We start from the raw sequence: 26,101 nt of genomic DNA, 5'->3' as shown, positions 1-26,101 counted from the left end.
CTCTTCCTCCTAAATTCTGGGTAGTGTCAACCCACTAACTACACATCTCAGGTTAGTACCCCAGAATGTTAAAGTCAAAAGCAATTATTAAATTCAATTCCTAACTATCCCTCAATAGGCTGTACCCTTCCTGTCAATGGAGTACATTCTAATTTAAACAATGCCCCCATTCCTCGGCAGCTGCCCCTCAATAATTTGCTGCATCAAATAACAGTGCTACATTAACCAACAATGAGGGACAAATCAGATATGTTCAAATGACTTATCTGCTGATTTGGGGTCCTAAGATGTCTCTTATATCAATCAATAATTATGTTTGAAACTCGACGCGTTTCCCTCCATCTCCTTATTAAACGGAGTTTATCAGGAGATTCAAAGCATGGGCGTAATAGCCTCCTAGAACAAAGTTTTTTCATCAGAGTTAAAATGTATTCTAGTTAGGGCCCCAACAGGGGGCTCTCTCATTTAAAATGAATACATATCTGGATAAATTTCCATGTGTCTCCCTTCAAGGCAGTTCCCACATATATCATCCCTATTGGAACAGTCAATCCAAAAAATGTCCAACACAGCATTCCCAAATATAAATTCAGACTCATAGCCCTTACCTTCAATGATGTGCTTCCCATGGGTCAAAAAATGGTATGAGACACCATGGTTAAAGCATGGGGGTTTTAATAGCCCAAGTTCCACCCTCTTTCAATCATGTGACTGCTTAATTTATATCTAATTGGTCAATATCTGCACTCAGCATTGTCATAGTCAAAATGCATTCAGGCCCGTCTGTTTACTCAATTCGGGACCTTAACACCATGTATATATAAAGATAATTGTGTTTTGTGTCCCTAGAGATCAGTGGACTTATCAGGGAGCGCACTATATTCAACGCATGCGCATCCCATCAATCATTTCCCCAGCTCCATATTCAGAAAGTTAGTCGTAGGGCGCATTGCGCGTGCGCATTCAGACAGCGTCTCCATGGTAAAGAGGGACGCATAATGACGCGCCTCTCATGTGAGCTGTATCGCCGCGGGGCGTATCGCGCATGCGCGCCCCTTCAGGCGTCTCCATAGTGAGTAAAGACGCTTTTAAACGTACTCTGCATATACCGCCTCAGTGGATTCAGCGCATCACGCATGCGCATCTCTTCAGCTGGCATCTGCATGGTAGGAGGAGACGCCTCTGAGCGCGCTCTACAGATCACGCATGCGTACTTGTAAATGCAGAAGTCGGATTGCTCTCCAGTGCAACTGTTTGTCAGTCACATTTAGATAGCGTGACCATCGTTGCACACGGTCAATGGCTTTCCCTGGCTGGGTATTGTCATTGCAGTAGGGGACTTATTAAAGACCCCAGTCACCGCCATCTTGATCCGTTTTTGAAACCCAGCCTTTGAGTGGACTTCATAGAAGAATGTCTTTTCACTATATACTGCAATAATGCAATATTACAGCATTTAGCATAAGCGATCGCAGGTTCAGTTCCCCTAAGGGGGCTATCAAAATAAAGTAAATAATTAAAAAAAAAAAAGCTTTTAAAAACCATGAAAAATATAAAAAGTTAAATCACACTCCTTTTTCCCCATGAAAAAAAGGAAAACATAGAATATATTATACTATATATTTGGTACCAACGCATCAATAAAAGTCTAGTTTATCAAAATATAAAATTGATTAACCCGATTGGTAAACACAGAAATTGCGGGTTTTCAGTCTCCAGAACACCTCAAAAAATGCAATAAGATACGATCAAATCATTATAGCTACTCTATAATGGTAACAATAGAATCGACAGATTGCTGCACGAAAAGCAATACCTCGCACAACTCCGTCAATATAAAATGTAAAAAGGTCTCAGAAATGGCGACACAAGTGAAAATGTAATTATTTTTTTTTTTTTTTTTTACAAATTTGTAATTTAATTTTTTTTTCACTACTTCAATAAAATAAAGCGATTTTTCTTTTTTTGTGCAATTTCACCTCACTTGGAACTTTGAAGAACGAATGGGAAAAACAAAAGCGCAAAAACGGAAAATCACCAAGTGGGGAAAAGGTTAATTAAGTAATTAAAAGTGCTTGTAATTAAAAGTCATCCCACTTTATAAAGTATTTTGTCTAAATAACTGTTATCAAGAACGTCCCTGTTTATATTTAGGGGCGAAAACCTGCAGACTCCTAATCCTGACCTCCGCTGAGAAGTGGGTGTACTTATATTCAGTCCAGGCAATGCTCAGTAAACTAAACTGCTTGAACTCTACATTCATACACTTTAGAAAACTATCAGACATTTGTGCTGATATATATTCCTGCTGATATATTTAAAGGGGGTTGCCCCCAAACGCAATCCATATGTTCCCCTTTTTAATACTCCCCTTGGGTGGAGGCGCCATTGCAGTGGTGTCGGCACGGTCTCTTCCAGAATCCCGTAACAAGACAAAACCATCACTGATCTCGGGAAGACCAGTCAGAGAAAACACTGCCGACAGCCAGCAAAGGCGCTCAACACAGTGAAATCCTAGGTACATTGCCCCCTGGGAAATATGCAAATCAAAAATGTCTGTGAAGCCTCTGTTAGGAGTCTCAACACAGAAACCAGCCAGATATCCCTCCGGGAAGGACCCAGCCAAGGAGTGGATCTTTTTAGGAGACCACCATATTAAGTGGCCCTTTTAGTCAATATCCAACTTTTTGACAAGTTTAAAGATATGATAAGGGAAATACCAAGGCCAGGTATCCATCCACACTTAAGGGCCACTTAATATGGTGGTTATGGTGGTCTCCTAAAAAGAGCCACTCCTTGGGTGGGTCCTTCCCGGAGGCATATCTGGCTGGTTTCTGTGTTGAGACTCCTAACAGAGGCTCCACAGATTTTTTGATTTGCAGAATCCCTTAACAGTGATACGTCATGTCATCCCTGGCCAATCAGCTGTCTCTTCACCTTTCCCGCCTCTGTATATATCCCATACTTCCAGAGAAAGTGGTAAAGTAGCCGCGTTCACTTCCTCCCGATGTAAGCCAAAGGTGAGGAGGGTGAAGCAGCCCAGGGATCGTGTGACATCGCACTGGTAATCAATCCCAGGAAAGACGGTGCCAACACTACTTCAACGGCACTGGAAGTGAGTACAAGTTTTCTTATTTTAAAAAGGGAAAACATATGGATTGAGAAGGGGTTGTCTGAGTAGTGGAGAACCCCTTTAAAGCAGATGAAAAAAAACTACAAAATTTGAGGGACTTTAGGATAAATAAAAAATTGTAGACATATTATAAGTAATGTAATAATTGATTGCTCTTCTGGCATATAATATAATTATAGAAAAAAAAATAACTAAATAGCACACTAATGAATGAGGGATTAGTTATATATAATATGTATACAAAAAAAACCCTAATTTTTATTTAGCTTTATAAAATGATTATCAACTACCCATCTGTAAAGTGGATTCTAAGAAAAACATGCATATAGAAAAAATGTTATCCATTTAAAGAACAAAATACAGTTGCATATACAAGCACAAATGCAATTTTTCATAATGTCACAAGGCTTATGCATATCACAGTGTGTTCATATGATGATATAAAGTATACAGAAAACACTTATTTTGTTAAAGGGGCTGTCCACTATTAGTACAACCCCTTCTGGTTCCACTTGTTTCCCTCAGTTAAAATAAAAGACCCCACCTCTCGTTCTGGCGCCATTCCAGTGCTGTCAGTAGTCATGGTTCAGGGCTTATGTGACATTGAGACGTCATGCGACCCTCACGTCCAAGTCTTCCTGAGTGACTTGGCTGTAGGTGGAGTTTCACCGCTCGTTACAGCCCAGTATCGCTCCTGCTTGCGGCGCTCTGCAGTGAAGGAGAGAGCACACAAGATGCTGGGTTGTGATGAGCAGTGAAACTCTACCCACAGCCCAGTCACTGAGGGAGACTGGAGCCGGCCTCGGTGATGTTGGATCAACTAGGAGTTGACGTTACACCACCGGATCTCAGAGGTCACGGAGCCCGGGGGTCACGTGATGAGGATGAGCGGACCACAATAGCATCACTCAGAGGCACAATTGACTACACAAGGTATTGGAGAAAAGTCTTCTTTCTTTGTCGCTCCATTGGGAGACCCAGACAATTGGGTGTATAGCTTCTGCCTCCGGAGGCCACACAAAGTATTACACTTAAAAGTGTAAAGCCCCTCCCCTTCTGCCTATACACCCCCCCGTGCATCACGGGCTCCTCAGTTTTTATGCTTTGTGCGAAGGAGGCACACATGCACGCATAGCTCCACAATTTAGTCAGCAGCAGCTGCTGACTATATCGGATGGAAGAAAAGAGGGCCCATAACAGGGCCCCCGGCATGCTCCCTTCTCACCCCACTCTGGTCGGCGGTGCTGTTAAGGTTGAGGTACCCATTGCGGGTACATAGGCAGGAGCCACATGCTGTTTTCCTTCCCCATCCCTTAAGGGCTCTGGGTGAAGTGGGATCCTAATCGGTCTCCAGGCACTGGGACCGTGCTCCTTCCGCAGCCCCTGGGGAATCTGCTGGACAGGAGCTGGGTATCGTCAGGGACAAGGCCCTGCTACTGTGAGGTACTCTGTGTCCCCTTGGGGACGGCGCATAGAGCGCTTGTGTCATACACGCTGCAGCACTGCTGGGTGTGTTAGTGCGCCGGGACTACCGCGCTGACCGCGCTTGTTTGCCGGCCGCGCTTATAACTTTAGTCCCCGGCTTCTGCGGCCTAGTACCGCATATTCCCGCCCCCGGGCCTGCCAGTCAGGGGAAGGGAGGGACGCTGCACTGGACGTCAGCGCTGAGGGCTGGAGCATACTTTGTATCCTCCTCCCCCCTCACTGAGCACCGTGGGGCACCAGATTCCCGCACTTTCTAGGGCACGCCCACGGCCCCCTCCTCCTCACAGAACCCCGGCAGCCATTCCTGTCAGCACTTCTGAAGCTGGAGAGGAGAGACAACACGGCTCTGGGAGGCCCAGGCAGGGAATCTGGTGGTCACACAACCGCTTTGGGCGGTCGGTAAGCCGCACCTGTTTCTAGGTGCTGGCCCCCCTGGGTGCCGAAGTGTATATATATATATGCTTATATGCTATACATTTACTCTGTACGGTCGCACTGTTGGTTTTTGGCTATATACCCTCCCGGATTGTACTCAGAGGAGACAACAGCATGTCGTCCGCAAAAAGCAAGGGTGCCAAAGCACAGGCTTACTTTGCAACCTGTACCTCATGTGCGGCTATACTACCGGCAGGTTCCACCTACCCTCATTGTAGATCTACCACAGGACGTGGAGGATATTCTTATCCTAGTGCTCTGATTAGGGTTTTACTCCCTGGCCATTTGCCTTGCCCACTTTTCTTTCCTTCCTTCAATCCGGATTGGAAAAGGGTTTGTCGCTCGGCTCCCTTAAGGGACAAGTCTCAGCGCTCTCTGTGTTTTTTCAGAAGCGCCTAGCCAGACTTCCACAGGTACGCACGTTCCTGCAGGGGGTTTGTCACATAGTCCCTCCTTACAAGCGTCCGTTAGAACCCTGGGATCTGAACAGGGTGCTGATGGCTCTTCAGAAACCACCCTTCGAGCCAATGAAGGATATTTCTCTTTCACGCCTTTCGCAGAAAGTGGTCTTCCTAGTAGCAGTCACATCACTTCGGAGAGTGTCTGAGCTAGCAGCGCTGTCATGCAAAGCTCATTTCCTGGTGTTTCACCAGGACAAGGTGGTTCTGCGTCCGGTTCCGGAATTTCTCCCTAAGGTGGTATCCCCCTTTCATCTCAATCAGGATATCTCCTTACCTTCTTTTTGTCCTCATCCAGTTCACCAATGTGAAAAGGATTTGCACTTGTTAGATCTGGTGAGAGCACTCAGACTCTACATTTCTCGTACGGCGCCCCTGCGCCGCTCGGAAGCACTCTTTGTCCTTGTCGCTGGCCAACGTAAAGGGTCACAGGCTTCCAAATCAACCCTGGCTCGGTGGATCAAGGAACCAATTCTCGAAGCCTACCGTTCTTCTGGGCTTCCGGTTCCCTCAGGGCTGAAGGCCCATTCTACCAGAGACGTGGGTGCGTCCTGGGCTTTGCGGCACCAGGCTACGGCTCAGCAGGTGTGTCAGGCGGCTACCTGGTCGAGCCTGCACACTTTCACGAAACACTATCAGGTGCATACCTATGCTTCGGCAGATGCCAGCCTAGGTAGGCGAGTCCTTCAGGCGGCGGTTGCCCACCTGTAGGAAGGGGCCGTTTTACGGCTCTATTACGAGGTATTATTTTACCCACCCAGGGACTGCTTTTGGACGTCCCAATTGTCTGGGTCTCCCAATGGAGCGACAAAGAAGAAGGGAATTTTGTTTACTTACCGTAAATTCCTTTTCTTCTAGCTCCAATTGGGAGACCCAGCACCCGCCCCTGTTCCCTTCGGGCTGTTGTTCTTTGTGTACACATGTTGTTCATGTTGAAATGGTTTTCAGTTTTCCGAACTTCCTTCGGATTGAATTTACTTTAGACCAATTTATAAGTTTCCTCCTTCCTGCTTTTGCACCAAAACTGAGGAGCCCGTGATGCACGGGGGGGTGTATAGGCAGAAGGTGTATAGGCAGAAGGGGAGGGGCTTTACACTTTTAAGTGTAATACTTTGTGTGGCCTCCGGAGGCAGAAGCTATACACCCAATTGTCTGGGTCTCCCAATTGGAGCTAGAAGAAAAGGAATTTACGGTAAATAAACAAAATTCCCTTCTTCTGAGCTTTACATCGATGTGTGGCCACTATGCTGTGTAGTGGACAACTTCTTTAATCAATAGGAAGTGACGCTGCGGCTGCTACTCACTTCCTGTTCATTGCACATGTAGTCCGAAGGTGGGGGGAGAGACTGGCGGTGATTGGCGGCTCAGCAACGGCTCTCTCCTTTTAATGATCAAATGGATATGACTAAAGGATAGGACAGTGCCCATGAGGCCCAACCAATAGCCTCTGGATTGCAGATGGCCTGCAAGGAAATCCATTCTCACATCTTCAATGAATGCAAATGACTGGATAAGTGCTCATATAGAGCAGTCAGTGGAAGTAGATTTCCATTAATTACTCACCAAAATATCAAATTAATTAATCCGATCACTAAATGTCTTAATGAAAAAACAAATCAAAACAGAATTGTGTTTTTTCAGCCGCAGCAACAGCACAAAAAAATCCAATCAAAGCATCTTATCTAACCCCAAATAGTAAACCCCCATAGTAAAGTTGTCCCAAGGCGCAAAAAAACAAGCCATCCAACCGCCACATCAACCTAAAATTGTTCACATTGTTGGGTTTTATTTATTTATTTATTTATTTGTTGGTTTTTTTCTGAATTTTTTTCACGACTTAAATATAAAACAACAAAAACACATTATGCATGTTTTTTATCCTTGTGACCATACTGACCTGGAGAATAGTATATCTGGGTCATTTTTATGGTATAAAGAACGCTGTGAATAAAAACCCCAAATAATGGCACTGCTTCCAGTATTTCACCGAGTTTGGAATCTTTTTCACCGCTTTCCATTACTTCACATGATAAAATGGACGGTGTCATTAAAAAGTACAAGTTGTCACACAAAAAAAAGCCAGTATATGGCTATGCCGACATAAAAAAGCTATATGTCTTGGAAGAAGGGGAAATAAAAACAAAAGCGAAAAGTCGCATGGTCGTGAAGGGTAAGAGCACTGAGCACAGAGATCAGTCCCACTAGTTCCTTGATGTTGATGACCAAGTACATCATCTCGTTAATGCACTCAGCTAATCAGCAATCTCGGGATCTTTGCCTGACCACTGGGCAAATCAAGGGGAAATGAAAGGGAGGATCATCTGCTGCTCCCGTATACACACGGGGTCAAAATTGTTGGTACCCCTCGTTTAATGAAAGAAAAACCCACAATGGTCACAGAAATAACTAGAATCTGACAAAAGTAATAATATATAAAAAAAAAAATTATAAAAATGAACAAATGAAAGTCAGACATCAGCTTCCACAGAATTTTTAAAAAATAAAACTCATGAAATCGGCCTAGGCAGAAATGACGGTACCCTTAACTTAATATTTTGTTGCACAACCTTTTGAGGCAATCACTGCAATCAAACGATTCCTGTAACTGTCAATGAGACTTCTGCCCCTCTCGACAGGTATTTTGGCCACTCCTCAAGACCAAACTGCTCCAGTTGTCTCATGTTTGAAGATTGCCTTTTCCAGATGGCATGTTTCAGGTCCTTCCAAAGATGCTCAATAAGATTTAGGTCAGGGCTCATAGAAGCCACTTCAGAATAGTCCAATGTTTTTCAAAGCTACAAGGACCTGAACATTTCTAAAGTTGTTCAGATGCTGCATGTCCTGGCAAACTGAAGGACCTTCCAGGTCATGTGATCAGTCACATGAAGGAGCGTGAAAATGCGTTACTATATAATGTGTGTTTTGATGATGTAGCTGAGTTGTGTGTGTTTTTGATTATGTAGCTTAGTGTGTTGTAGCTGAGGTGTGTGTGTGTGTGTGTGTGTGTATATGTGTGTGTGTGTGTATATGTGTTTTAATGATATGTAGCTGAGCGTCTTGTAGCTAAGCTGTATGTGCTTTGATGATGTAGCTAAGTGTATTGTTGCTGAGCTGTGTGTATTTTGATGTAGCTGAGCTGTATGTGCTTTGATGATGTCGCTGAATGTGTGTATTTTGATGTAGCTGAGCCGTGTGTATTTTGATGTAGCTGAGCTGTATGTGCTTTGATGTTGTTGCTGAGCTGTGTATTTGGATGTAGCTGAGCTGTATGTGCTTTGATGATGTTGCTGAATGTGTGTATTTTGATGTAGCTGAGCTGTGTGTATTTTGATGTATCTGAGCTGTTTGTGCTTTGATGATGTAGCTGAGCTGTGTGTATTTTGATGTATCTGAGCTGTTTGTGCTTTGATGATGTAGCTGAGCTGTGTGTATTTTGATGTAGCTGAGCTGTATGTGCTTTGATGATGTCGCTGAGTGTGTTTAGGCTGAGATGTATGTGTTTTAATGATGTAGCTGAGTTCCCAACTTACTCTGGAAATGTTGTAAATTCCCGGTGACAGCACATGTTGGATATCAGACACTCCTGAGTCTTAATGAATCAGGTCAGTGCACTCCAGCGAGCGCTTCATTAAGCCTGGTGTGTGATTCCAGTCTTAAGGTGGCTTTACACACTGCAACATCGCAAACGACATCGCTGTAACGTCACCGGTTTTGTGACGTTACAGCGACCTCCCCAGCGACATTGCAGTGTGTGAAACCTATCAGCGACCTTGCCCCTGCTGTGAAGTTGTGATCACTACAAATCGTTCAGGACCATTCCTAGGTCCTTTGTTTCCCGCTGTGCAGCATGCATCGCTAGAAAGTTTCAGTGTGTAAAGGGGACTTTACAGCGACTTCCCTTTCAAATAGCAGCTTTGACACGTCCCCAGCAACCAGCTAGGTCGCTCTGCAGGTCCGGATCGCTGTTGCGTCGTTGGCCAGGTTTGCCTGTTTGACAGCTCACCAGAGACTTTGTAGCGATCCCGGCTAGGTTGAGATCGCAGGTTGGATCGCTAGAAAGTCTCAGTGTGTAAACCCAGCTTTACACCACCCCCTATGTGTATAATACACATGCTGCAGAGAAACACGAACAAGAGACTAATCTTTTCATTATTTCATATCTTGTTCCAGACCAGCCTCTGTAAACAGAATATATTTGTTATATTGGTAGCGGTAGTTGCTCTCCATCGCACAGTGGTTGTCACAATCAGTTTGTTGGAATATGTTGGAGTCATAGGTGCACTTTAACTTTTTTCTGAAATCAAAAATCTAGTGCTGCCAATGGCAGGAGAGCACAGACCGCAGCCGGAGAATCTGACTCCTCCTACAGAATGTAGGAATGGTTTATCAGCATTATCACCATGCACCAGACTTCACTGCGCATCCCTGTGGAGCAGAAAGCAGTCACACATGATAATTAGCATATGCCAGAATATTACTTGGTTTTCCTAGTATGCCTTTACACATTTGTTACATGTGAACATGGAATAACTGAATGGCGGTGGATCAGTTGTGCCTGCGATAGACTCCCTGTAAAATAATAATAGAAATTCCTTTAAAACACCCTAAAATCTACAAATATTTGTTGATTATTAACAGTTCTAGATTTCCCATTGAACTTCAAATGCAACATGACTTCTCTGATTTCTTGTTTGTATTCACATTGAAGGACAATGCAGTCTGAAATGGCTGATAAAAGAGCATAATATATTGCACTACCTTCAGTAATGTCAAGGTATGGGAACTCTTCCATCTTTGCTTGTAGGAATTGCTAGTTACGCTTAGAGGAAGCTATGGTACATATAAATGCCTTCTTTATCTGAACCTTTAAGATTCGGTCATCTGAGTTCAGAATCCAAGTTGTGCACATTAATAAAGCGTACCTACAGCTGCACAAGAAGAATGATTACAGTTCAGGACATTGCGGTATAATTATTTTTTTAAATAATTCTCTTAGCGCTTTTGTTAATATCCCACTGCACAGACCGCCCCAAGTCTCCGCTATCCTAAGCAGCGTTTTGTACTTACTGCAAGGCTACCATCTTTAGTGTGGAAGCAAACCTCATAGGATTTCACAACCCTCACTCCACACTAGAGACAGTAGTGAAGAGTGTCAAGCAGGACGTCAGGCGGTCCGTGCTGCAGGTTATCCGCAAAAAAAACGCTAATAGTGATTTTGAAAAATGATTATCATCAATTTCTTCTGAAACTGTAGGTATACTTGAAATAGATCTCTTACACTGGTTGAGGCTATTGTACTTGCCGTATGTTGAAAATCCATGCCAGAATGTATGTATAATCCCATTTGAATCTTTTCCATACTTCACTGAATTAAAGGGAATCTGTCAGCAGATTTTTGCTACCCCATCTGAGAGCAGTAGCATGATGTAGGGGCAGGGACCCTGATTCCAGCAATGTGTCACTTAGCTTACTGGGTGCAGTAGTTTTGATAGCCATTATTTCTCTCCTGCAGATTTTGTAGTGCTCAGAAATCTGAGTTGTGTGTAACCCTGCCCACACCCCTGACTGACAGCTTTTTTTTGTCCATTGAGAGAAGGTTGCTAATCAGTGGCGGGGTTAGACTAGGAGACATGAGGCAGCTTGTCCTCTAGTGATGATCTGATATAACTATGTTTTTATTGAACCTATACCAAACAGCCCAGTAAGGGACATCACTAGAATCAGGCTCTCTGCTCCTACATTATGCTGGTCAGATTACATAGTGTCCCTGTGACAGATTCTCTTTATTGAGCTTATCTCTGTCTCCTTCCATCTAGGCTTACTGATTAGCTCCTTTCAGTATAGCTTGTACAGAGCAGTGAGATTTCCCCAGCAGCGGAGGAGGTACATCATATGTCCTCTGGCTCTGACAGAATGTCATGGTTGCTGCCAACCAGTGCAACACACTGGGGCCTATTCTGATGTGCTGTAAGTAGTGGACATAAGGCTTCAGTTGGGCTCATAAACACACTGGATTCCTGAACTATCGGGCTATGTTCACACATTGCTTTTTTGCAACTTTTTTTCTGAAAGAAACACCTGCTCTCTCTGCAGTAAAAAAATTGCTTCCAAAAAGCAGGTTTTGTTGCATTTTTGCTGCGTTTTTAGTACAGATTATGTCTCATTTGTCTACAGTACATGTTTAATAAAGTTATTTTTATTCGCCAAAAACACATGGTGGCATTTTTGCAGCATTTTTGCACTTCCTCATTGCTTTCTATGGTTAAACGACGCTCCAAAAGCACTGAACATATTGACACGCTGCAGTTTTCAAAAACACTGCAGTTTGCCAAAAACAAAACAATCGTGTGCATGAGATTTCTGCATTCTCAAAGCTTTTACTTGTAATGTAAAAAGCATCTATTAATTTAGATATAAAACACTGCTAAAAAAAAACAAAAAACTGTTGCAAAGGCGCAACCTGCTGTAAATATATTTTCCAGTTTGGGGCTCCCTCTTGTGGTAAGTGCTGGCGGTGCAGTTGACTTGTGGAATGAGAGCCACACACCTGTGGAGGACTGGCAAACAGGCCTTTCAGATTGGGTTATATAGCTGAGTAGTTTTCTACTGTTACTTGCCGGTGCTCAATTGATTTCCTGTGTGTTAAGGACATTCTGAAACCAGCCCTGCTCTCTACCAGAACTCTTCTCAAGATAAGATGGTCTTTGTACCTCTGCTTATTGTTTCCACTTTCTTGTTGTTTTTTCTGTTTTGATACTATTGCTTGATTCCTGTTTTGTCTGTGTGGAGTATCTGGTGGAATTGGATAATTCCCTGATAGGAATGTCTGTATATTTAGCTCCATGATTCTGCAATGTATTGTGTTTTGTCATGCTTATTATTAAATTCAGTCCCTCATCTATATTGGTGTTTTTGGATCCCAGTAGCATCAGAGTACTGATATAGTGGGGAGAGGCCGTGTGGTCTCAGGGTTTTTCCATGTCAGGCGTGCTGAGATTACCTGCAGACAGTGCTCTTTCCTATCCTTTCCTATAAAGAAAGTTTGGGCCTCATCTTTGCTGAATCTGTTTTCTAGCTTTGTATTGTGTTTTTCTATATCACCGTAGTCTTTACATGTGGGGGGCTATCTATATCTTTGGGGACTGCTCCGAGGCAGATTAGCTTTTCTTATATTTCTATCTGTAAGAATATTTAGTTCTCCGGCTGTGTTGAGACGACTAGGTTCGTCCCATGGCTACTTCTAGTTGTGTGTCAGGATTAGGTCTGGTTACTTTTTGGGTTTCTGCATTTTTTGATCCTCCTCGGTCATGAATCATAACAGCAACCTGTGAACATTGCCTTGTAGTTTTTAGCTGGGATAACATTTTCTTTATCTGAAAAGCCCAAATATTTTTCCAGAAGGAATAGTCTACCATTCTGGCATGGGTCTTAACGTAAGAACAAGTATACAAATCTGAGATTTATGTGATAATCATTTAATAGTGTGTGCAGTTTTATTCTAAAATCAGGTGACAGATCTTCGGTAAGTCATGAAATATTAGAGGGAATGTCTCATTTCATTTTTTAGTTTATAAGTATATAAAAGATAATGAATGTGTTCGATGTTTAAAATTTCTTCGGCGCTCTATTGGGAGACCCAGACGATTGGGTGTATAGCACTGCCTCCGGAGGCCACACAAAGCAATTACACTAAAAAGTGTAAGGCCCCTCCCCTTCTGGCTATACACCCCCAGTGGGATCACTGGCTCACCAGTTTTCTGCTTTGTGCGAAGGAGGTCAGACATCCACGCATAGCTCCACTGTGTGTAGTCAGCAGTAGCTGCTGGCTATATCGGATGGAAGAAAAGAGGGCCCATATGGGGCCCCCAGCATGCTCCCTTCTCACCCGTGGTGGTGCTTGTAAGGTTGAGGTACCTATTGCTGGTACAGAGGCTGGAGCCCACATGCTGTTTTCCTTCCACATCCCCTGGGGGCTCTGTGGAAGTGGGATCTTGCCGGCCTCCAAGCCCTGAGGCCGGGCTCCATCCACAGACCCAGAGAACCTGCTGGATTGGGAGCGGGAGTGCCGTTCAGGGACAAGGCCCTGCAACTCTCAGGTACTCTGTGTCCCCGGCAGGCACGGACACTCTCAAGGCTTGCTGAGCGTTATAGTGCGCCGGGGACAGTAGCGCTGTGCGCTGGGGTTAGGTCACTGCAGCTTTGCTGAGTGACGTTTTATGTTGGGAACTACTGCGCCGACCGCTCCTGGAGCGGCGGCGCAGCTGCGACTTGTGGTGCGCCGGGGACTTTGCGCCGACCGCGCTTTTACGGCGGCGGCGCTTCTAACTTTAGCCCCCGGCTTCTGCGGCCTAGCGCCGCTTCGTTCCCGCCCCCACCCTGTCAATCAGGGTAGGGGAGAGACGCTGCTCAATTGGCAGCGCCGAGGGCTGGAGCTTTATTTACATGCTCCAGCCCTCTCACTAGGCACAGGGGGAAGCAGACTTCCCGCTCTTCGTCGGTGTACGCCCAGGGCCCGCCCCCCCTCTCCACAAGGACGCCGGCAGCCATTACACATGCGGTCTGGCTGGGGAAAGGCAGCAGGCTCTGGGAGACCCAGACTAGAGGGATTTCTGGCGATCACACACCGCTCCTAAGCGGGCGGTAAGCAGCACAGTAGTGCTGGCCCCTCTAGTGCCTCAGTGATATATTGGTGTACTTTTTTCTTGGTACCATATATATATATATTTATAAGTGCACTGTAAGGTCGCTTCTTGGCTGGACACCCTGTACTGCTCTGAGGAGGCAGCAACATGTCATCCGCAAAACGCAAGGGTGCCAAGGCACAGGCTGTGTACACTGTTTGTACTGCATGTGGGGCTAATCTACCGGCAGGCTCCAATGACTCACATTGTGTGCAATGTTCAGTCCCAGTGGCACTTCGGCAGCCAGAGCCTATGGTGGTAGTGGCCCAGGCAGAGACGCCTGTGAACCCTGCCCCGGTGACGGGGACAGACTTTGCAGTTTTTGCTGATAAAATGTCTGTGACTATGACTAAAATCCTGGAGACCTTGCAGTCCAGGCCAGCTACTCAGACCATGGACACTGCTGTGTCTATGCTCTCCGGTCCCCCTCAGTTGGAACTAATCCGTACTTCAAGGGGGTCTCAAGCATCACAGGCTGAAGTCTCTGACTCAGATGACAGTCCCAGGCAGCCTAAGCGTGCTCGCTGGGAAAGACCCTCCACGTCACACTGCTCAGGGTCTCAGCGAGAAGAGTCTCTATGTGATGAGACTGAGGACGGTGATCAGGATTCTAATCCTGAGGCCCCTCTCAATCTGGATGCTCCTGATGGTGACGCCATGGTTAATGACCTTATATCGGCAATTAATAGACTGTTGGATATTTCTCCCCCAGCCCCTTCTGCAGAGGAGGCAGCTGCACAGCAGGAGAAGTTCCATTTCCTGTATCCCAAGCGTAAATTAAGTGCTTTTTTGGACCACTCTGACTTCAGAGAATCGATCCAGAAACACGACGCTCATCCAGACAAGCGTTTCTCTAAACGTTCTAAGGATACCCGTTATCCTTTTCCCTCTGAGGTGGCCAAACGCTGGACCCAGTGTCCAAAGGTGGATCCCCCAATCTCCAGGCTTGCGGCTAGATCCATAGTCGCAGTAGAGGATGGCGCTTCACTTAAAGATGCCAATGACAGACAGATGGACCTTTGGTTGAAATCTGTCTATGAAGCTATCGGCGCGTCGTTTGCTCCAGCATTCGCGGCCGTGTGGGCACTCCAAGCTATTTCAGCTGGTTTAGCACAGGTGGATGCTATCATACATCCAGCAGTGCCGCAAGTGGCGTCCCTAACTTCGCAAATGTCTGCGTTTGCGACCTATGCTATCAATGCTGTCCTAGAATCTACGAGCCGTACCGCTATGGCGTCCGCCAATTCTGTGGTTTTGCGCAGAGCCTTGTGGTTAAAGGACTGGAAAGCTGATGCTGGTTCCAAAAAATGCTTAACCAGCTTGCCATTATCTAGAGACAGACTGTTTGGTGAGCCATTGGCTGAAATCATAAAACAGTCCAAGGGTAAGGACTCTTCCTTACCACAGCCCAGAGCAAGTAAACCTCAACAGAAAAAGTGGCAGTCGAGGTTTCGGTCCTTTCGAGGCTCGGGCAAGGCCCAATTCTCCTCGTCCAAAAGGACTCAGAAAGAACAAGGGAGCTCAGATTCCTGGCGGGCTCACTCACGCCCCAGGAAAGCAAATGGAGGAACCGCTTCCAAAGCGGCTACCTCATGACTTTCGGCCTCCTCCCTCCGCATCCTCGGTCGGTGGCAGGCTCTCCCGCTTTTGCGACATTTGGCTGTCATAGGTCAAAGACCGGTGGGTAATAGACATTTTGTCTCGCGGGTACAGAATCGAGTTCAGTTCTCGGCCTCCACTTCGGTTCTTCAGAACCTCCCCACACCCCAACCGAGCAGATGCCCTGCTGCAGGCGGTGGACTCTCTAAGAGCAGAAGGAGTCGTGATCCCTGTCCCCCCTCAGGAACGGGGGCGAGGATTTTACTCCAATCTCTTTGTGGTTCCAAAAAAGGACGGCTCCTTCCGTCCTGTTCTGGACCTAAAACTGCTCAACAAGCATGTGAACGCCAGGCGGTTCCGGATGGAATCCCTCCGCTCAGTCATTGCCTCAATGTCTCAAGGAGATTTCCTAGCATCAATAGACATCAAAGATGCTTATCTCCACGTGCCGATTGCTACAGAGCACCAACGCTTTCTACGCTTCGTGATAGGAGACGACCATCTTCAGTTCGTAGCTCTGCCATTTGGTCTGGCGACAGCCCCTCGGGTGTTCACCAAGGTCATGGCAGCAGTGGTAGCAGTCTTGCACTCTCACGGACACTCTGTGATCCCTTACTTGGACGATCTACTGGTCAAGGCACCCTCTCAAGAGGCATGCCAACTCAGCCTGAGTGTTGCACTGGAGGCTCTCCAGGCGTTCGGGTGGATCATCAACTTCCCAAAGTCAAATCTGTCACCGACCCAATCACTAACGTATCTTGGCATGGAGTTTCATACTCTCTCAGCGATAGTGAAGCTTCCGCTGGACAAGCAGAGGTCACTACAGACTGGGGTGCAGGCTCTCCTTCACAGTCAGTCGCACTCCTTAAGACGCCTCATGCACTTCCTCGGGAAGATGGTGGCGGCAATAGAGGCGGTTCCGTTTGCGCAGTTTCATCTGCGTCCACTTCAATGGGACATTCTCCGCCAATGGGACGGGAAGTCAACATCCCTGGACAGGAAAGTCTCCCTTTCCCAGAGGGCCAAAGACTCTCTGCAGTGGTGGCTTCTTCCCACCTCATTATCACAGGGAAGATCCTTCCTACCACCGTCTTGGGCGGTGGTCACGACAGACGCGAGTCTGTCAGGGTGGGGAGCAGTATTTCTCCACCACAGGGCTCAGGGTACGTGGACTCAGCAGGAGTCCACCCTCCAGATCAATGTTCTGGAAATCAGAGCAGTGTATCTTGCCCTACTAGCCTTCCAGCAGTGGCTGGAAGGAAGGCAGATCCGAATTCAGTCGGACAACTCCACAGCGGTGGCATACATCAACCACCAAGGGGGGACACGCAGTCGGCAAGCCTTCCAGGAAGTCCGGCGGATTCTGATGTGGGTGGAAGCCACGGCCTCCACCATATCCGCAGTTCACATCTCCGGCGTAGAAAACTGGGAAGCAGACTTCCTCAGTCGCCAGGGCATGGACGCAGGGGAATGGTCCCTTCACCCAGACGTGTTTCAGGAAATCTGTCGCCGCTGGGGGGTGCCGGACGTCGACCTAATGGCATCACGGCACAACAACAAGGTCCCAACCTTCATGGCACGGTCTCGCGATCAAAGAGCGCTGGCGGCAGACGCCCTAGTGCAGGATTGGTCGCAGTTCCGGCTCCCTTATGTGTTTCCACCTCTGGCACTCTTGCCCAGAGTGCTACGCAAGATCAGATCCGACTGCAGCCGCGTCATACTCGTCGCTCCAGACTGGCCGAGGAGGGCGTGGTATCCGGATCTGTGGCATCTCACGGTGGGCCAACCGTGGGCACTACCAGACCGACCAGACTTACTGTCTCAAGGGCCTTTTTTCCATCGGAATTCTGCGGCCCTGAACCTGACTGTGTGGCCATTGAGTCCTGGATCCTAGCGTCTTCAGGCTTACCCCAAGGGGTCGTTGCCACCATGAGACAGGCTAGGAAACCCACGTCTGCTAGGATCTACCACAGAACGTGGAGGATATTCTTATCCTGGTGCTCTGCTCAGGGAGTGTCTCCCTGGCCATTTGCATTGCCTACCTTTCTTTCTTTCCTGCAATCTGGGTTAGAAAAAGGTTTGTCGCTCGGCTCCCTTAAAGGACAAGTCTCGGCGCTATCCGTCTTTTTTCAGAAGCGTCTAGCACGACTTTCTAAGGTGCGCACGTTCCTACAGGGGGTTTGCCATATCGTTCCCCCGTACAAGCGGCCGTTAGATCCATGGGATCTGAACAGGGTACTAATTGCCCTCCAGAAGCCGCCCTTCGAGCCTCTGAGGGAGGTTTCACTTTCTAGACTATCACAGAAAGTGGTTTTTCTGGTAGCGATCACATCTCTTCGGAGAGTGTCTGAACTAGCAGTGCTGTCTTCCAAGGCTCCCTTCCTGGTCTTCCACCAGGACAAGGTAGTGCTGCGCCCCATTCAGGAGTTTCTCCCGAAGGTGGTATCCTCTTTTCATCTTAATCAGGATATCTCTTTGCCTTCGTTTTGTCCTCATGCAGTTCATCGGTATGAGAAGGATTTACATTTGTTAGATCTGGTGAGAGCACTCAGAATCTACATTTCCCGCACGGCGCCCCTGCGCCGTTCGGATGCACTCTTTGTCCTTGTCGCTGGTAAGCGCAAAGGGTCGCAGGCTTCTAAGGCCACCCTGGCTCGATGGATCAAAGAACCAATTCTTGAAGCCTACCGTTCTGCTGGGCTTCCGGTTCCATCAGGGCTGAAGGCCCATTCTACCAGAGCCGTGGGTGCGTCCTGGGCATTGCGACACCAGGCTACGGCTCAACAGGTGTGCCAGGCAGCTACCTGGTCGAGTCTGCACACTTTCACCAAACATTATCAGGTGCATACCTATGCTTCGGCGGACGCCAGCCTAGGTAGAAGAGTCCTGCAGGCGGCAGTTGCCTCCCTATAGGGGAGGGCTGTCTTGCAGCTCTAACATGAGGTATTCTTTACCCACCCAGGGACAGCTTTTGGACGTCCCAATCGTCTGGGTCTCCCAATAGAGCGCCGAAGAAGAAGGGAATTTTGTTACTTACCGTAAATTCCTTTTCTTCTAGCTCTTATTGGGAGACCCAGCACCCGCCCTGTTGTCCTTCGGGATTTTTGGTTTGTTTGCGGGTACACATGTTGTTCATGTTGAACGGTTTTCAGTTCTCCGATGTTACTCGGAGTGAATTTGTTTAAACCAGTTATTGGCTTTCCTCCTTCTTGCTTTTGCACTAAAACTGGTGAGCCAGTGATCCCACTGGGGGTGTATAGCCAGAAGGGGAGGGGCCTTACACTTTTTAGTGTAATTGCTTTGTGTGGCCTCCGGAGGCAGTGCTATACACCCAATCGTCTGGGTCTCCCAATAAGAGCTAGAAGAAAAGGAATTTACGGTAAGTAACAAAATTCCCTTCTTTCTAGGTATTTTTTAGTTATTTTTTTATTAATTTCCCTGTAGCATTCTTGCATTGTCTGGATAGAAGGCATAACGTGATATTGTAGGAGTTACTTGGACAGTCTTCAGGAAGTGATGGTGGAGCAGCCCTTCTTCCATAGACCAAAGTGTAATGGGAGTATGCTTTTTCAGCATGGTGTTTATTGTCCTGGCTTATCTAGGCATCTAGGAGTAGAATTGAGCTGTCACTAATATCCCAGAGACGTATTCTATAACAATCTACAGCAATGCTGACAAGTGAGCTGCCATCATCAGGACTATGGGACTCTGTGCCCTATTGGCCAGTGTGCAAACTGGAATACTTCAGGATAGTCACAAACACCGCAAAACATTTGTAATAGGGCTCTTATTCAATACTACTTCATTTTTTGATGATACATTCCCTATGTGCTCTAAAGCTGGCCATACACCAGCAAAGGAAAACGTCCTATCCAGATGGAAGTTATTAATTCCTATGTGGCTTGTAAAAGCAAAGGGAAAGCGATTTATGTCTACAACTATAATAACAAATTTTAGTGTTCATTCCAACCTTTCGCCAAAGATTTTTTCACTTATTGAAATGTCTATGCTATTGTCTATAAATCAAACCTTTGCTAATATATGTTTGTGGATCACATGGCTAAGGCTGCTTTCACACATCCGGTGTTTGCCGTCCGGCACAATCCGGCAAAAAAACGGATGCAACGGATCCAGCAAAAAAACGTATCCGTTGAATCAGTTTTTTCCATGCATTCCTTTTTTTGACAGATCCGTTGTGCTATTAAGCATGCGCAGTTCAAAAAACCGGATCCATCGCGCCCGTAGGCTTTCATTGTAACTCATGCCACACGGCACCGTATCCGGCGCCTTGCGGTTTTTCGCCGGAGACAAAAAAAGCTGCAAGCAGCGTTCCATCGCCGCCGGAATCATCTATTTACGCTGGATCCGTCAAAAGCCGGATGCAACGCAAGGCCATGCGGCACAATCCGGCACGAATACAAGTCTTTGGGGGAGAGAATAGATCCGGCGGCAATAAACGCCGGAACCATTCTTTCTGGTTTTTACCGAATTGTGCCGCATGGCGAAAAACGGATGTGTGAAAGCAGCCTAAATCTTTACATGCATGACCAAATTAAAAGATTTACTTAACCTAAATATTTCTAAAAAAAAAAAAAAAAAAAAATTTCAAGGGAACCAATCCCCAGGATTTTCGTATATAACCTTGAGCTAGTGCTATACTGGCACTATCAGGCTGATTCTATACATACCTGTAGAGGTCAGCTCGGATGTTTAGGTTTTGAAATCCAAGAAAGTAAAGTTTATAAAATCATCAGGTTCTTGAGTGACAGCAGCTGAGGATCAGATAATATCTGGGGGGTATTCAGAGTTATCCCCTCCCCCTGTTAGAATTAGCATACGGCCCTGTGCGCACTAGAAAAAGGATTTTTCTCAAGAAATTTCTTGAGTCTGAAAGATTAGCGCACTTGCATTAAAAAAACGCACCAATAACGCACTGAAAAATGCATGCGTTTTTACCGCATTTTTGATGTGTTTTTTCCGCAGGTTGGTCTCTTCGTTTTTTTACCATTATCTATGGCAAAAAACGCAGGTACCTGCAGAAAAGAAGTGACATGCACATTCTTTTTCTCAAGAAACTCTGCAGAAAGAATGTTCATGAGAAAAAACCGCAGTATGCGCACAGCTATTTTTTTTTTTTCCATAGGTTTTGCTGGGGAATGTCTGCAGAAAGATTACAACCATTTTCTCAAGAAATTTCTGCAGCAAAAACGTAAAACAAAACGCAGTGTGCGCACAGGGCCTAAGTATTATACAATCAGTTTAACTTTTCACTAGCAGGACCTGTGCTCAGATTATACCCATGTGACCAGAAGGGGCGCGGCCTCAGCAAACAGAAAAATGTTGCTTCCTGGTATCAGCTTTGTTGGCTGAGGCCTCGCCCCTTCTGGTGACATGGGTTTGACCTCACACAGGTCCTGCTAGTGAAAAGTTAAATCGACTGTATGATACTTATGCTAATTCTAACAGGAGGAGGGGATAAGTATGAAAACCCCCCATATATTATCTGATCCTCAGCTGCTGTCACTTAAGAAGCTGGTGATCTTATAAACTTTACTTTTTTAGATTTCAAAACCGAAACATTTGAGCTGACAACTACAGGTATGTATAGAATCAGCCTGATAGTGCCAGAATAGCATTGGCTTTAGGTTATATATGAAAATCCTGGTGATTGGTTCCCTTTAAAGGGTTATTCCCTATCTCCAAGATCCTATTGCAATATGTAGTTGGTGTAATAATAATATTTTTTGCAAATCCCTCCGGTCAGGGGAGGGTAAGTTTTTCTTGTTTGTTTAGGTTGTTTGTACAATCTACATTTTAGAACACTGATTGAGCACAGCAATGCTCGCTTGAGTGAGTTGCATACGTAAAGCACCCGAACTCCAAACTCGAACACTGATTTTTCTGTAAAGTCTGTGTTTGGGACGAACATCGAACTTTAGAGTTCGGGTCTGCTTATCTCTAGTTACAACCACTCATATAGTGACAGTTAGTTATTGGTCATAACCGATACTTTAGCTGCAATGCCTGCACGAGGTAAGCGACATAGTGAATCAGGGGAACTATACTCATTTATAATTGGAGGTATTTGCAAATATTATTATTATTTCACCTACTACATATTGGGATAGGATCTTGGAGATGAGAATACCCCTTTAAGAAAATATATACTCCTCTGATAGGGAAGGATTCCCCTGCTCTGGAGAATAACCTCCCACTCCTCCTGCTAAAGTTGGGTCCAGCATTCAGATACACCATTACAGTCTGATGAAAAGTGATAAAGGGAAAAGAAAAAAAAGGCAACTTACCGTAGATATTCAATATCATATTCACAGGATATGCTAAAATATAACGCCCAACACTTGCTCAAATAAATTGAGTAAAATACATTAGTAAAAAAATATATATCCCTGAGCTCCTCTGATTCTGTTACTTTTTTCCTTTTTGCGCTCAGTGACACCATTGCAGAGATGTTCACATTTATTATTTTTGGAGCTCAATATGTGAAATTTCTACTTACAGTTGATAGGGGCATGGTCGTTTCTGCTTCCCATTCACATCATGTTTATCACAGCTTGGCAGACTCAGAGTTATGATTAGCAGCATCTGGGAGGGTTAAAAGTGCACCCCCCCACACACAAAAGACTCTGCTTGAACACTCAGTTGAACTGCAAGCAGAGATTTCACATACTGCTCTCCAAAAACAACATATCTTTGCAATAGAGTGGTGCAGCTCACAAAGGAAAAGTGTTTGAGAATTAGGGATTTGTTACACAGGATTTATCTTAATTTTTTGAGCAAGTGACAATTCCTCTTGTAGTTAAGAAAACCCCTTTACAAGTTAATTCGGGGAAAAAAATTACATTTCAGTTTTTTATCTAGATTACACAATTTTCTTTCTTATAGGGATTACTCATGTTGCTTCACAATTTTCTCTTTCTTTTAGGGATTACTCATGTTGCTTCAGAACTTGCCTACAATCCACTGGGGCAATGAGGAAATTGGCCTTCTTTTGGCAGAAGCATACAGACTGAAATACATGTTTGCAGATGCTCCCAACCACTATCGTCGATAAAACTTCTTCTTCTCCATGGCTTTCCACTCCAGAAATCCTGCTCCCAGGAAGAGGCGTGAACATTTTTGCACCAGTGCCTCCTGCATTACTATTCACTCACTCCATTTGGACTTTTTTTAAGCGTTTGTGTGTGAGTGCGTACAATGTCTGTTTATTTAAAGACTAATGACTGAACCTGTGATCAACCCTGTACAGATTATTTGTATATTAGCAGACTTTCATATGTATATGTATATGGATAGAAATGTACATAATTTAAATTTATTTGTAAAATGTGATTGTCTTTATCTCATTCAGGCATATATGCTTTGTCTTTGTTGAAGATTGTGGCTACTGTGTAAAATGTGCAGCATTTTAAGGTTATTAACTAAGTAATAATAGTGACACTCCAACACAAAGCAAACGTTTTGGTACTTTGAATGTTATATCCGACACCACCAAACACAAAAGCAGGGACTCCTCCATTTCTCTGACACATCAACTACTTACAGCTTCTTAAGTCCCTTGAATGTGCATAAGAATTGTATGAGCATCACTCAGGGACAGCCAGTAGGACATAACAGCAAATGTGAATATTTCGGGATTCTTCACTGGAGCACATATCACTGTACATGGTACTGACCAGAAGATCAGAAAGATGGCAGAAAAGTATAACAAAATAAATGGTTTTTATTTACTTAGATGCTTAAACTTGTACTGTGATTTCCGTGAGGTACTGCAGTTGTGGACAAGGTGGACTAACAAGTGCCAGTTTCTGCCGTGGCCTACTCCATTTGTGCTTTTTGTACCCATGTTCATAAGGAATCACCATTGTTTGAAAACCACTGGAGAAAGGAAAGTGAAGGATTATCTTCCCCAATTTTGGTTCAAGCAGTGGAGACTCGCGCTCAGTGAAGTGCAATTTCCTATCAGACTGGAATGCATGCCTTTGTTCATTGACCATCCAACTGTGACAATGAATAAAGTACACACATCCATACTATTTGAATACATTTCTTTGCAATATGGCACTTTTATTTTATTTTCGTAAAGGGGTTTTCCGTTTTTAAAGAAAGTTGGCTCAAAGGCAAAAACTGCTTGAAAATATCAGTCTTAATAACCCATTTCAGCTCTGGTACCGCCTATTCACTGTTCCTCATTAGACTTTACTAACTTGACTTTGACATCAAGTCAACAGAATGTGATCACTGGCCTAAGGCTAGTTTCACACTTGCGTTGAACGGTATCCGTTGCATTGCGTTGTGTGACGGATGCAACGGATGTGTTGCATATAGTGGCAGAACGGATGCTGCAAAACAACAGAATCCGTTTTGATTTTTTTTTTTTTTTACAGTTCTACCGGCGGCAGACTATTGTGAACGATCAGCTGATCGCTCCTTGCAGCCGGCCGCCGGGTGATCAGCTGATCGCTCCCAGTAGCCGGCCGCCGGGTGATCAGCTGATCGCTCCCAGTAGCCGGCCGCCGGGTGATCAGCTGATCGCTCCCTGCAGCCGGCCGCCGGGTGATCAGCTGAGCGCTGTCACCGCGAGCCAAAATAAAGTTTCTGATTTAAAAAAAAAAAGAGCATGCGCAGTGAAATCCATAGGATTCCGCTGCTCAAAACAACGTTACATGCTGCGTTCCTCCCGCTGGGAGGAAGCAACGGAGCGTCGCCCAGCGAAAGCAATGCAGGTACTTTTGGTACAATCCGTCAACCATACAAGTCTATGGGAAACAGCGGAATCCGTTAACGGATTCCGCTGGTTCCCAAAAGGGCGGATTGTAACGGAAGGAAAACAACGCAAGTGTGAAAGTACCCTTAGTGACTTGGTAATGTAGATGGCATACGTCCGCTGCGCACAGAAGTGATGTGCTGCAGCCACGTCAACAAAGATGAACTGGGAACAGCGAAGAGGTGGCAACAGGTAAGTAGTGGTGCTTTAGTTATTCTCCAATGTACAATGAAAACCGGAAACCTCTTTAATACATGTAATGGATATATATACCATAACTGGCATAAAAACTTGCATCACCTTTAATTCAGCATAAAGGTTAACACCCGAAGCTTACATAAACAGTGGATTTCGGTCATTATAATAAAAGATTGCTTATTTTTAAGATTTTGTTTTGATGATTTATTTGTCTAAGGGATAATATGAACTGTTTGCTTTATGTTGATACATGCCAGTGCGAATAAAACAACTGCCCATTGCAAATTAGTCCCAAAGAACATGAAAGAAAAGGTTAAAGGGGTATTCCCATCTCCAAGATTCTATTCCAATATGTAGTAGATGTAATAATATTAGCAAATACCTCCATATAGAAATGTACTATATTTCTCCTGATTAGCTATGTCACTTACCTCATGTGCAAGGCATTGCAGCTTAGAGATCCATGGTTACTTCCGCTCATGTAGTGACAGTTAGTTGCTCATGGTCGTAACTATAGATACCTAAGCTGCAATGCCCTGCACATGAGGTAGGAGACGTGGCTATATCAGGATAACTATACTACATTTATTCTTGGAGATATTTGCTAATATTATTATTATTACACCTACTTTATATTGGGAAAGGATCTTGAAGATGGGAATAACCCTTTAAGTGTGACTGATTACCATGGCCAATTCCACAATTCCAGTTTCCCACTGCACCAGTTTTATTATATCATCCTCACTGGTATAGTAAATCTTTTAAAAATATATTTAAAGGGGTTAATCCAGGTTATTTTGCCTTTTACTTGCAATTTCACCATTGGGCTACATTGGAGCAGGTAAGTAGATAGTGACTACTTACCTGCCCTCCTGTCAGCCCCTCTCCCCCGGCTCAGAGCGGTCATGTGACCGCTCCTGCCGTGATTTTGCTGCTTCCTGTGATGTCACGACGACATGATATTCCCCCGCCTTCTAGACGGGCATCACAGGAGACATCATGTAGCCGCTCTGCTGGGCAGGTACAGTGCGTGGCGTCCACGCCCCCCATCCCTGTACCCTCCCACACATCCCATAGTGCAGGCGTCTCGCTGCCTGCAGCTTCCATGCTGCTGGTGGCGCGCAGGCTAATGGCCCCCTTGCTGAACGCTGCCTGTGCTGGGGGGCCGTGCAGTCAGCGCTGTATATCAATGACTGATTCACTGGCGCTGCGCAGATGGGAGCGCTGTATACAGCTATGATCAGCCGCCGGCCAATCAGAGGCCAGCAGTGGATCATTGCAGTAGCTGTATACAGAGCTTGGCTCTGCAGAGCGCCTGGGAATCTGT

General features: G+C 45.4%; 1 protein-coding gene across 2 annotated transcripts in view; it reads left to right on the top strand.

Moving 5' to 3' along the window:
* TBC1D22B (TBC1 domain family member 22B) overlaps nucleotides 1-24,946 on the top strand; it is a 92,824-nt gene extending 67,878 nt beyond the window's left edge. Inside the window, exons 13-14 of one of the 2 annotated variants that reach the window (XR_012750158.1) lie at nucleotides 10,220-10,285; nucleotides 22,735-22,821. Coding sequence is in view for 1 of the 2 variants with exons in the window: in XM_075333710.1 (XP_075189825.1) it covers nucleotides 22,735-22,863 (129 nt within the window). In the remaining variant the exon portion in view is untranslated. Of the gene's footprint in view, nucleotides 1-10,219; nucleotides 10,286-22,734 lie in introns of both variants that reach the window. The other variant, XM_075333710.1, reaches the window with a different exon arrangement.
* Nucleotides 24,947-26,101: the final 1,155 nt, after the last annotated feature.

Source organism: Anomaloglossus baeobatrachus, chromosome 2, assembly GCF_048569485.1.
Source record: "Anomaloglossus baeobatrachus isolate aAnoBae1 chromosome 2, aAnoBae1.hap1, whole genome shotgun sequence".
In the NCBI taxonomy this organism is placed as follows: Eukaryota; Metazoa; Chordata; class Amphibia; order Anura; family Aromobatidae; genus Anomaloglossus; species Anomaloglossus baeobatrachus.
The sequence above is the reverse complement of the archived record's forward strand: the minus strand, read 5'-3'. Positions and strand labels throughout refer to the sequence as shown.